Source organism: Hydractinia symbiolongicarpus, chromosome 9, assembly GCF_029227915.1.
Source record: "Hydractinia symbiolongicarpus strain clone_291-10 chromosome 9, HSymV2.1, whole genome shotgun sequence".
Lineage (NCBI taxonomy): Eukaryota > Metazoa > Cnidaria > Hydrozoa > Anthoathecata > Hydractiniidae > Hydractinia > Hydractinia symbiolongicarpus.
Genome location: NC_079883.1, coordinates 15561422 through 15574821, shown reverse-complemented (window position 1 = coordinate 15574821; position 13400 = coordinate 15561422). Strand labels below are relative to the sequence as shown.

General features: G+C 44.0%; 1 protein-coding gene across 1 annotated transcript; it reads right to left on the bottom strand.

Annotated features, from left to right (window-relative positions):
• Positions 1–7510: 7510 nt before the first annotated feature.
• LOC130657782 (uncharacterized) lies at positions 7511–8519 on the bottom strand. The gene is made up of 2 exons (XM_057460783.1): positions 7969–8519; positions 7511–7859 (listed from the first exon to the last, which is right to left on the bottom strand). Exons 1-2 carry the CDS (start codon positions 8517–8519, stop codon positions 7511–7513), a joined length of 900 nt encoding a protein of 299 aa, XP_057316766.1.
• Positions 8520–13400: the final 4881 nt, after the last annotated feature.

Sequence of the window (13400 nt, the reverse complement as noted above, 5' to 3'; positions counted from 1 at the left end):
GTTTTATTGAGAGAAAAAGAATGTAAAACAAACACCTTGAAACGATTTTGAAATGATCTAACATAAATATACTCAAACGATTTCAAGTAAATATAATAAAACAATCTTGAAACGATTTTGAAACGATTTTAGTTTTTAATAAAACGATTTACAAAATAGTGAAACGATTTCCATGCGATTTGAAACGATTTAAAAAAATTAAACATTACTTTAAAATCGTTTCAAATTCGTATCACATGCTATGCTAATTAAAAAAACGAAACGATATGAAACAATTTTTTTTGAAACGATCTCGGAGACGATCCCTTAATATTAATGCACTGTTTAGTTTTGTTCGTGAAATGCAAGTATTTATGTTTTAGCTATTTTATATCCCCTAAATTTTAAGAAAAAACAAGAAAGTGAAAGTTTTTAACCTTTAATGATTTTCTTATTCACCTGAGAAAACCATGCTTTTGGCACAGGCAGAACCAATCAAATTCATTTAACTTTCACATATAGCATTAATATCTTCGCACATTATAGAGCATAGTAGATTAATTGCTTTGTGTTTTTCTAGCTAGCTTACGCAGTGTTGTTGAGACTGTGCTTTTTCATTTTACTCCTCAGTTTGCCATATCTTTTCCCGATTCGAATTTACACAGAGCAAGCGAAAACCATGGGAACAACACATGATCTAGCTACACTAGAGGCAACAGATAAACAAATTTCACAAAATTTGTATTTGTTTATTCGCTGTTTATGGAAACAAAACCAAGGTCATAGCTTATATAAAGAAGAGATACTACCACGGCTGTTTTGTTAAGAAAAATAAACAGTTATTGTGAGTGGTTAAGGTCTCAGTGTACTAATGTTATTAACATCTTCAACATTATGAGAAAGGCGTTGTGATAAAGCCTTGTATCCCTGTGGCGTAGATATCTCTTGAATGGAGAAAGGGTTTGAAAATTTCGTATTGCTGGTCAGCTTAACCGTAAGAAGACAATCTTGAAAGCGTGCTCAAGTATGCGGACGCGTCAGAAATAACTACTATGAGGTGCCATTTAAATTTTTTAAAAGATATGAGGTGCGGATGACAAAACATTTTAAAAAATGGGTATAGAAAATACGTCCACTTTTTGCGGCACAAACTTTTATGTTTGCAAGAGAAAATTTGTACGTTTATACTAATGCCACAAGTGAAAACCTATGAAAGCGGTTGCTTATAAACGCTGAAGAACGAAACACGGAACACCGGAAGAACCCGGAACACTGGAACAAGTAAACTGGAACAACCCGAGAGAGATAGTAAAATGTTCCTTCTAGCACAGTCGCGCATAGACGTCACAACAGGTCCTGGATATCCAGGACCATGCAGTGTTGAGCCATGGAATTCAAGGGGTTATCCCTATTAATCAATGCCTATCCATGGTAAGGCCCTAGTAAGTGATGACGTCATCAATACAGCAAATGAGTTAAAATTCTAGCACAGGGGGAATTCCCTAAAAATCAACGCATGCGCAGTAAAGAGCGGAGTAACTGTGTTAGTCGAGCAGAATGAAATCCTCTCAAAAAGTAAAATTCTATACATTAAAGAAATGAATACATACACCGTGAAATAGTTACGCGATATTGCGAAAACGCGTGCCTTAACCGGGTATTATAAGCTACGTAAGGCTGAATTGATTTCTTTATTGGATGTACCACAATACGCCCGGAGACCACCTAAAAGGGTTCCAGTTAAACCAACATCGGAGGATGTACCAGAGTATGCTTGGAGGCCACCTAAACAACCAGCTAGGCCTATAGTACCAGGGGATATGGATATCTTCGAGAAACAGGAGATGGCGGAGTCCCGTCCAGCTATGGAAGGTAAAATCAGGGAATGGCATAACTGGGTATTGCCACCATCTGAGATGGACATTTTTAAGAAACACGAACTGTCGAAAAATCATGTATGTACCGGACGCCCTGACAGTCTGCAGGGGTGAGGACTGTGTGACGAGGTTCGTTAACCACCTAGAGGATGAAGTTAAGAGACAATATTATACCTACCCTCAGCAGGACATGCTGCCTCTAACAGAGGTCCTGAAAAGGGAGCACAACGAGGCCACGTACTGCCATATATGCCTAAAACCCTTCGATGATTGTGAGAATAACCGCAAAGTAAGGGACCATTGTCACTACACGGGGTTGTATAGAGGTGCGGCCCATAACAGCTGTAACCTCAAATACAAGATACCGGGTCACATACATGTGATATTCCACAATCTCTCGGGGTACGATGCGCACCTGTTTATCGGAGAACTGGGTGAAAAGTACGACACCCAGGACATTTGGTTGTATTGCTAAGAATACCGAAAAGTATATGAGTTTTAACGTGAAAATCAAGGTACCACTTGCGGGCATAGGATATGAGGATGGTGAAACGTATAAAAAGATCGAGATAAGGTTCATAGATTCCTGTCGATTTATGGCATCAAGCCTTGACAAATTAGCAAGCAACCTCAACAATGAACAGTGTAAAAATCCCCGTTGGTTTTTTAATGAGAATGACACGTTTCAACTCATGCGCAGAAAAGGCGTGTACCCCTATGAGTATATGGATGGATGGCAGCGATTCGAAGAGTTAGAGCTACCTCCGAAGGAGGCATTTTACAGCAAGCTGAACATGAAGGGTATCAGCGATGAAGATTATCAATATGCTAAAAACGTATGGAATGTCATTACCCCAGAGGGTGATAACGTCACCATGGGAGACTACCAGGATGTGTACCTCAGCACGGACGTACTGCTATTAGCCGACGTGTTTGAAACGTTTCGAGACGTGTGCTTGACGAATTACAAGCTTGATCCCACACACTTCTACAACGCGCCCGGCCTGGCATGGAAGGCAGCACTGAAATATACCGGAATCAAGCTGGAGCTCCTCACAGACCCCGACATGCTATTGATGTTCGAGAAGGGTATCCAAGAAAGTATAACCCAGGCTGTACATCGCTATGCCAAAGCTAATAACAAGTATAGGGAGACCAGTACGATCCAGGGGTTGAATCATCCTACCTCGATGCAAACAACCTATACGGCTGGGCGATGCGTCAAGACCTACCCACGGATGGCTTCAAATGGGTATTGAATGTAGAGGCCTTTACCGAAAAGCGGATCGAAAAGCTCGTTGGGGACAATAGGCATTGTTATATTGCCAACACTATGAACAATAAGAGCACACTTTTGTAAAAATTGAGTTAGAGAAAATTACGCTCTGAATATAAAAGGCATAGGTCTATCCTAGATTACCCGGAGAGGCTACACGATAGGCATAACGAGCTGCCGTTCCTACCCGAGCGCACTATGGTCCACAAGGTCGAGAAATTGGTAACGAATTTGGAGGACAAGCGAAACATGGGCTTGAGTTGAAGAGAGTGCACAGGGTCATCCAGTTTAACCAGAAAGCATGGTTGAAGGGGTACATCGATCACAACACGATGTTGAGAACAGATGCCAAAAACGAGTTGGAGAAGGACTTTTATAAGCTGATGAATTTAAGCGTGTTTGGCAAGACGATGGAGAATATTAGAAACCATGCAACATCCAACTGGTCACCAATGAGGACAAGTATATGAAGCTTGTGATAAGGCCGAATTTAAAGGGTGGAAGTCGATTCAGCGAGTACCTCCTAGGCGTCGAAATGGGTAAAACTGAGGTGAAGATGAATAAGCCCGTATACATTAGCCAGGCAATACTGGACATGTCGAAGCTAGTCATGTAAGAGTTTCACTATGATTTTAAGCAGCCCAAATACGGGAGCAAGCTGTGGCTCTGCTACATGGACACAGACTCCTTTGTATACCATAAAAGGACACATGATTTCTATGTTAATATCGCGCAGGATGCTGAAACACGCTTTGACATAAGTGCGTATAATCCGGAAGATAACAGACCTCTTCCTGTAGGGAAACACAAGACGGTCGTAGGCCTCATAAAGAATGAATTAGGTGGCAAAATCATGACCGAATTCAATACCCTAAGGCCCAAGCTCTATGCTTACAAGGGCCTTGCAAAAGACGGCGGTGATCGCAAAGAGAAGGGCGTCAAAAAATGTGTGACTAAAAAATCCATCACCTTTGATGACTATCGGCGATGCCTGGAAGACGGCGTTGACGTCTACAAGAGCCAAGTGGTGATTCAAAACAAAAGCCATCAAATCTACACCCGGGAGGTGAACAAGTTAGCATTAAACAGGGCAAAACACGACAAACGGCTCGTACAACCCGATCAAATTACAACACTTGCCAGGGGCCATTACCGCCTAGCATCTACAGGGGAATAAAATGGACATATGCCTACTAATCGCTATGATCCTACCGCATGCCACGATCGCTTATATTTTTTTTCGTTATAAACGACTACTAATAAAGATGTCAGATATCGCAAGAGTATTCGACGATGCCTCTGCAGAATATGAACAGGTAGAGAAACCTATTGATAAACGCCAGGTCCTGAAAGAGGCCCTACGTAAGGGCAAGGGTCACCTTTTACCCAAAGAATTGCACCGAAGCTTTTGTCAACAAGGCTCCAGATGAGGCCATCGATAAGGTACATACCGACTACATCCAGCGGGAATTGCAAGAGAAGGGCGAGAAAACAGCTAAGGCACTGTCTACCCATGTTATAAGCCTGTATGCTAGCATGATTGGAAACATTGTAGATATTGACAGTGTAGATGAACTGCGTAGGGATATTGAGGAGGACCCTATTATCCGAGACAGTATGACGGACCTTGGTATCCTCGTGTACTGTACGATTGGGAGGTGTTTAGCCCCAATATACATATGGGAGACATATGGGTAAAAAGAAAAAGGAGGAGGTGGAGGAGGCGGGGACTGCTATAATAAAATGAGTGAACAAGAAGGAAAACAAAAGGAGAGAGTCATAACCAAGACGAAGAACGAGGGTCGTGTTGCAGCCGGCAAGAGACCTGCCGAATGGAACCGTAAGAACAAGGCCGACTTACAGAAGAACGTGGGCAAAGGTTCTTCACAAGATGATCAAGAACCTGCCACAACCCCTAGCAAGTCAACGGATGTCTACATGTACGGGGTAGGGACTCTGGCCATACTGGCAATAGGAGTCGGCGTCTGGTATAAATTTGGCAGGGGTAAAAATGAATCTCAAAACCCGGCACCTGAGCCCCAGCAAGAAAACAGGGCAAAACCCGGTCAAATATCGATAGTTTTAAGATGCAAAGAAGGCTTTGGGGGTTTCTAAACCTGGGGCGAAAATGAACCTGGAGGACAGTCTGAAGCTCGCACGCTATATGACGGCGGCGATTCTATTCGACGAATACGCTATTAAACAAGGGTGGTACAAAAAAACACTGATACCTAAGTGTCCGGTAAAACTCGTTTTTGTCCTTAAAGACAAACACGAATTATGGAAGGAACCAGGAGTTGTTCAAAATGCAAACGCTTTTTAACCCTAGACAATTTCAAAATCAAGGGATGCCTCGATAAAAAGAAACTGTCAAAGGCAAGCGCCGCACCCCTATACAACTCCTGCACGAGGTCATAATTATACTTCAGGACCTTATTAAAGCCCAGTTCTCCGAAGGCTATACTTGGGAAAACTTTGAATTGTCTATCCACCACAAAACACCATTCAGGTACCAGGAGACCTACCGGTCTCCGACGCTTGCCGAGGTGGCGAAAGCATTACATAGGGCGTATATCTCAATATTGAATGGAGAGCAAACATTGTAGAGGTTGCAAAAAACTGGTTCCCCCAGACAAGTTCAAGATTAGGGCAATAATACGACAAAGAGCTGTAGGGATTGCCTGGACAAAGCGAAGGCGAGGCGTTGTACCAAATGCAAGGACCATATTATCGAATACAAGGTAGACCCTCTTACCATTGATAGGGAAATTAGAGGGCTTAAGCAGAATGGGAATTACCTGCTTTTGTATACCCTATTCACATACAACATCATACCCCGGTGCGCCGAACTCGTCGGGGAGGGCCCGGAGAAGGCACTGCTCGTGAAAAGGTACGGCAATGTATTGCGATGTCTACAAGGAAAATTAACATATGCTCCGCTACCTCTCGAATACCAGGCTCTGCCCTACCTGCCGGGGGTCTTTGGTGAATAACCATGGCGGTGTATGGATTTGTTCTGCATGTGCTGCCCTGTACCCCAAAATTCATGATAGAAAGTGGTCGAACTATTGAAATAAAATGTTGGACATTGTGGGGGACCCCCACATAGCAATTTTCACAGGGCCCACAAGTTGTGGCAAGACACAGCGTGTACTGAACCTCCTGGAGAAAAGCCTTGTTTTTATGGTATCCCTACGAAAGAAGCAATATGAAGATGATAGACGAAGAGACTAACATGATCTCCGACTGGGATGACATCAAGGCCGATCTGAAAAACTCCAAGCATGCTTGCCTGTATGTGAGGTTGGAGCATCCCCGAAGTTATAAAATTCTCGAATGACCACAGCTAAACCCTCCGGCCAAGCATTAGTATATAGAAAATGTCTTCACAGCTCGCCTTATTTAACGCAATACCCGCAGGATCGATTGAGACCTTGTTCGATAAACAAAATCAGCCCCTGTTCAAACGTGCTGATCTCGAGAGATTCCTGTGTATTCCGAATGCTAGGAAGTATGGTCTTGATCGCCATATGACAATATGAAGGGGAGAACTAGAGGGTATACAGGGAACTGTACCCGGCGGGTACAGTTGTTTAGGTATGCCGGAAGGAGTGAAAAAAACGGCATGACATCTTCGTTACGTTGGACGGGGCGTTGGAAATTACCGTCAGGTCAAGAAAGCCTAAGGCTGTGGCTTTGACAAAATGGCTAGCTCAAAAAGGTGTGGAGAAATTACAGGATGAGCTCAGGAGCAGCGTCAAGCCCTCGGGGATAAGGAGAATTCCAAGGCCTTTCTCAATGATGAAATTGAGGATAGGGATAGTAAGCTCATGGCGCTGGGAGATGAAATTGAGGGGCTACAGCAACGTGCCGGGTTCCACCTGGAGGATCCCGGAAAAGATAATAGTATGGTCATTATCCAGAAGAACAACGACGATCCATTCCAATACCTTGCCATTTGTGGTCAACAGGGGTATGTAGCTCAAAAAATACGGAATAAGCTTGTTGACTACCCCAAGGGTGAGATTGTGGTACTAGCAGAGACACCAAGCTATCGTCCATTAAAATTGGCTTCCAGAACGTGGATGTATTGAAGTCAACCCGGAGAGGGTCAGACATTTTAGGCTTGGTGAGCATTACACGCATGAACGGCTCTTGGAGCTAGCGGAATAGGTGGCCTCAGATCTGAGTACACCCAACCAAAACACAATTTTTACTACTCTTGCAGGTAGTAAAAATTATCCTCGCGTCATATATTGGTTTCAAACCAACCCCCAAATGAAAGCTAAAATTGGCATGATACCTTCAATGTTCCAAGTCTGAAATAGTAGGGCCCAAGGGGGCATCTCCGCGGTGCCCCCTTGGTAAAGCCCGGGAACTATTGCCATTCCTTCACATGTTCCGGGGGTATCTGAACATCTTCAGGAATAAGCATGAGTTCTTCCGAAACAAAGCTCCTTTCAGGACCATCCTTCAAATAGTATAAAACACAGCTACCCGCTACTATACGGTCCAACCTATACATATTCCTACTCCAGAAAGCATCGGTGGCGCGTCTTTTCGAATCTTCATGCTCCTCTCCGAACTGTAGGAGGTATAAGTACAATCCATCCTCAGGTAGAGGTTTCTCTTCGGAATATTGCTGGCTTTTTGCAAGCGGTACCTCCTCAAGCTTGGTCGACTTGTTAGGTTTCATGCCAATCATGGCAGTCTTGCTGTTGTTTAGACTTGACGATGGTGTATAAGTGCTTGACCCAGGTGCTGCTAGTCTCATCAGAAGCTAATTCCTGCGCATCTTGAGGCTGGAAGAGCCTTTCTGCAAGTACCTTGTTGTACGACTCCACAAAGGCCGTAAACGTATGGTGATATTTGGTGGTGGCCTGTTTAATCTCCACACCTTTGCCTTCTAGCAGTTTCGTTATATCAGATTTGAACTCACTACCGTGTTCACACTGAAAGGTTTTGGGGTAGTGTAAAGGTCCCGCTTTGTAGATGTCCTTCACCATGTCGGCGACTTCACTGGCTTTCTTCATCCGCAGGGGCCTTACTATTTTGTAACGTGAAGCTACATCAATCTCCGTGAGAATGTATTTATAGGTGCTACCGTATAGCTTGTCAAGTGGCATGTACAGTAGATCAAAGTGATGCATTTCGTTGGGTGTTGTAATGGTAAAATGCGAATAGTCTATTCGTTTCGGACCTCGAATGTGTCTCAACCACAAGAGTTGCCTGGATAGCCAGTGAGTGACCAGCTTCTTGGAGAGACCGCTCTCCTTCGCGAGTAATTTGATAGGCTTGCACCCGGTCCACAGGTGTTCCGGGGTATAGTAAATCTGGCCTAATTTTTCCGCCTTCTTATCTGTAACAATATGTGATGCTTCTGACATGTTTATTATACATGTTAAAAACGCGTTCTTATAAGTATTTATATGCAACAAAGCCTAGTAGGGATAAGGAGCCAAGGACGAACGCGAGTTCACCATCTTGTGGCTGCTCAATTTTGGGGCTTTTTTGTCCGAAGCAATGTAATATTGGTACATACTATCGTCCAATTCTCTCAGGCTTTTACCGGCTTTTAGCTGCATCTCCCGATGTTCACTGAACCAATCAAGCTTGGCTTACTATCGTGGGCACCGAAAATATTGACGATCTGTTCGAGCTGGTCCTTGGAAAGCATGGCATGCGAGTAGAGCTCATTGGGTTCCTCCTCCACAGTGATACTAATACTCTCAATTTTCGGGTTGTAGAATACTTCATTGACACTGGCATGGGGCTTTACCTTCCCGGGATTTACGAATAGCAGCAAGGACTTGGCAGGAGTGTCAATTTGGAGGTTGTAACTGGCATCTGCCTTTTTCATCATGACTACTTTGCTACGGTGTATCCGTTCGTAGGGTAGGGCCAATCTTGCATACCTTGACATCATAGCGCTCGCGAGACCTTCATGACTAATCTTATCGAACTATAGCTTGATATTTGTAATTTTATAGGCAGCATTAGCCGCCTTGGCCGCCGTAGACCCTGAGGCTGCAGTACCTGCATCTTTGATGACATCGGCATGAGCTGCGAATTCCGTGTCAAATAAGAGCTTGAGACTACCAGGAAAAATGACATCGTTCAGCCCCATGTTGGGAATACCCACGTAGAGGTCTTGATTTTGATTAATTGTCAAACGTATATGATTAAGTTGAACCCTCTGTTTTCTGCCTTTGATACCCAACAGCTGCTTCGTCTCCGCGTACGGCTCCAGGGTTGTTCCAAATGCATTCATTTTATTATAGGAGGAAAATGTTCTAATAAAATGGCTGATAATCCGATATTTACACATGAAGATGATCTTGACAGGGGTAATGGGGATGATAAGGAAGATACCCCATCGACGCAACAACTTCCTGGAACATCGGGGACTTCAACGCCGGGACAGCAGCAGGGAGGTGCGCGTAGGCGACTGGGGTTGGATACGAAGTCGGCCTACTCCAAGCTTCTTCAATCGAAGGTTGATAGTCTTTACTCATATCTTATGGTTAATCTGGATATGGGGTCCGACGCGATACATTACGGTAGGTTTGGAATGGGGGAAGATAACCAACTTATCGTTAAAAAGGTTGTGACGGGAAAAAGATCCCTACCGGAAGTAGTACTTACATTGCAAGATGGTAACTTTCCATCTATTAAGCAGCTCCGGAAGTTGTTGGGTAGCACGCGTATGAAGTTCATTGGATTTGATGAATATCAAACACCCAACAATATGGAAGCGATCCAGAACCTCGCAAATAAGGCTGATGTTCTTGTGAATAAGGGTAAGAAGGAGATTACGGGTAAGATGATCCAGATGGAAACAATAGACAGTGTTCAAAATTTTGCAAACGATGTAGATGGTTTTGTAGATACTTCATTTGCCGGCATTGACGACGATGCCCTCGAAGTCATCAATATGAAGAAAATAAAGCTCGAAATGGAAAACCTGCGAAATCAAGAAAAAAGAGGGTAGGGTGAAAGAACTCAAAAAGCAGAAAGCCAGGGGACAAAGGGATAGAGAAATCGCTGGCCTTGAGGAAAATATTGAAGAATTGAAGGAGGAAGAAAAGGATGTACTTAGCAAACATGGCCTGAAGGAGATTTTTAAGCATCTGAAAAATATCAAGGCCGAGTTGATGAAGATCGCCGGAGATGACATGCCTTTGCTTGAAAAGCTTAAAATCCTCTTCAGGGAGCAGGGTATAACCATAGCGAGTATCGTCTTCGCTATTGGCCTATTGGTTTCCACCATTGTGCTCTCAGTTACGGGAGGAAGTGCAGCGGCAGGTGCTGCAGGGGGAAGTGCCGCGGATGGGGCTGGAAAAGGGTTTGTGGAGAAACAGCTTGAAAGGCTCGAAAACTTTCTCAAATACCTGGCAGGGAAAGCAGGTATCGTATTACCAGGAGTCATCGGTATCGTAGTCTCCTTCTTTCTGAGGGTAGCGTCAACTATCGTGAAATATGCGGCCAAGCATTTGTATATAGCCATCGCGGCTGCTGCCGAGTTTGTCGTGCTCTATATCAGGAAATAGACCTATTTTTTAAGCCATATATAGGCAATGATGATACCTACCCCTATCGTGATTAATGCGGCCTTGGTATCCTCATACTGGTTTTGTGGTGGTTGCTCGGGTATAGGAAGTGTAGCATGTTTGGGAGGTATAAATGGTATAGCCTGTATGGTATGATCGGGAGTATATATAAGAGGTGTGGTATGCTTAGGTGGTATAGGAGGTGTAGTATGTATAGGAGGCGTAGTATGCTTAGGTGGTGCAGTATGTTTTGGAGATAGGGTATGCTTTGGAGGTGCTTTGATAGCCCTCTCCGTATGAATAGGCCTGTTATTCATATCAACTTGGGTCCCCACGCCAACGTTTGCAGGTGCTATAAGGATATTGTTGTTATATCCTACAATTTTTACTATATGCAGGTTTATATCGGAAGGCAGCATGTACACACTTGGCATGACGGCAAAATTCACCGACGTCCGCGCATACTGCAATACCTTCTGAAACTCCGTAATGTCGTGGCCCACATTTTCTTGATGTTGTACCATGGCCTCAAATTTTTGCAATAAAATCTGCCTTGCCGTATAGTTGTCAGCACCGGAGCCAAGTAAGGATGCTTTAGCCCCTGATTGCGATCCCAGCAATAAGACCACGTAGACGCGGATGGCTTCACTAAGCTTGGTCAGACCTTCCGACTTTAGGCCTTGACTTGTTGGTATGATGAATTTGGTCCAGTCCCCGTCAACTTGTGGCCACCATCTACCGTTTGTCAGGGAGGACATGACGGCCTTGAATTTGTAGAGGCTATTGGAATCCGCACCATACTCGCGACAGACCTGTGCATACCTGGAGGTTGAGTAGGGGTTTTTTTACTGAGAAAACCCATCGTCATAGGGCATGGGCACCTTCATTCTTGCCAATATACGACGCATGTGGTAATAAACATTGAATTTAAAAATCAAATTGACAAGGGGTACAGAACCCGTCAGGTGTTTAGCGGATATGCCTAATGCGGTGCTTGCGCAATGGGCAGAAAAATTAGCCTGGATATTCCAGTAGTCCAACGCCTGCCCTGTCCAACCAACTCTGACTGGATCATTCAGCAGATTGGTGGGGATTTTTATAGCATATTTGGCAAATTCAGGGAATGCCACCTCAATATGTGAGTCTGTAGACACGTACAGACCCTAATGCTCCAAATTTGTAACACCAAGTTTCCATTCTCCCCTGCTACTTTTGTACTTTGCCTTGGGGTTATACGAATACATGTTCATCCTTTTCTTAAAAGAAAAGGATGAAACAACTCTACATCACTGATATAGAAAATCCTACTATATTTGAGGATTACCTGGGACAGGATACGAGAATTGCCTTGAAATTGATAAGTATTAGGCCTGCATGGTTGAACCTGTATAGTAATAACAACTTTACCATTCGTAAAGTGGGGCCTGATCAGAGGGTGACTCGGATCGAGATTATGAACGGTTTATACAGGATAGAGGATATCGCGACTATTGTCAACAGCCACGCGGAGGACAAGATTAAACTGTTTGTCCTGAAACATGGACTTTGCAGGCTCCGTGTCAGCGATGGATATACGGTGGTTATTAACAGACTGTTGCAAGAGCTCTTGGGCCTACCCTACGACCCCGCAAAAAAGTACTACACGAGTGGTGACCACGATGCATATTACAGGACCGATGTGTACCATAGGTTGAGACTCGTTTGTCCGCAGTTGGATGAAGACGACTGCCTGCTTGATGGCAAAAAGTCTAAAATTCTGGCCTTGCTTCCCACCTAAGAATTAGACGCCTGGGGATATGCTGACCTGGAGTTTTCATACCCCCGTTTACTTTTCACTGAAGGGATCTACGGACCGTCTGGAGTTCATGCTAACAGACGTATATCACCATGAAAAGAACGTCTCGTTCACAGGCCTACCCATGTGCATTCTTATAGAATAAAGATCTGCGATATCAGCAAACTTTATCCGAGTTTGCCGAGTGCACCTGCGCAAAGCGCCGATATGCAGGAGGAGAGCCTGATCTACAGACTCAAGAAAATTGATGATATTGAGAAGTATCTGCGAAATAAGATCAAGGAGCGGGATAAGCTTGCAAAGAAATTCAAGATGCATGGCACGTGGGTACGATTCTGTGACCACGGCCTACTTAGCGTGAGTGTGATTACGTCGGGACTCGGTATTGGAGCTATAGCCTCCGGTCTAGGAGTCCCCTTGGCTATTTCCATGGGTGGGCTCACGATTGCGGCCGGGATAGGTCAACCAGGTCTCCGGCATGCTTCGAAAAGGCTAGGCGTAAAATCCAAGAAACATGAAGGTATAAGGCTATTGGCCGAATCGAAATTGAACTCTATTGTTGATCTCATATCAAAGGCAATGGAAAACGGTGTGATTAGTGACCACGAGTACAGCCTGATTAGCCGTGAAAAGGAAAGATATATGCTATTAAAGGAACAGATGCGACAGCGTTTTAATCGTATTGTGAATGTCATTAATGAACATGAGCGTTCCCAGCTAGTTGCGAAAGGTAAGGAGGAAGGGAAGCAAGAGATGCAGAATGAGATTTTAAAAAACGTTCGACCTGCGCAGTATGTCAGCGGTACCTAGAATCACCACCTGAGTATAAGCCTTAATTTAGTATATTTTATAGGTCTACAAGGCCTATAAAATATATGGGTTTTTCAATCCTCACTTAGCCACCATTCTTTTTTGAAGTCTTT

Excerpts from the sequence above, each read along its gene's own strand:
- LOC130657782 (XM_057460783.1), bottom strand. The coding sequence starts at position 8,519 with ATGTCAGAAGCATCACATATTGTTACAGATAAGAAGGCGGAAAAATTA. Across the intron at positions 7,860-7,968 it reads TTTACGGCCTTTGTGGAGTC|TCTAAACAACAGCAAGACTG; the intron begins GTACAACAAGGT and ends ACCATCGTCAAG.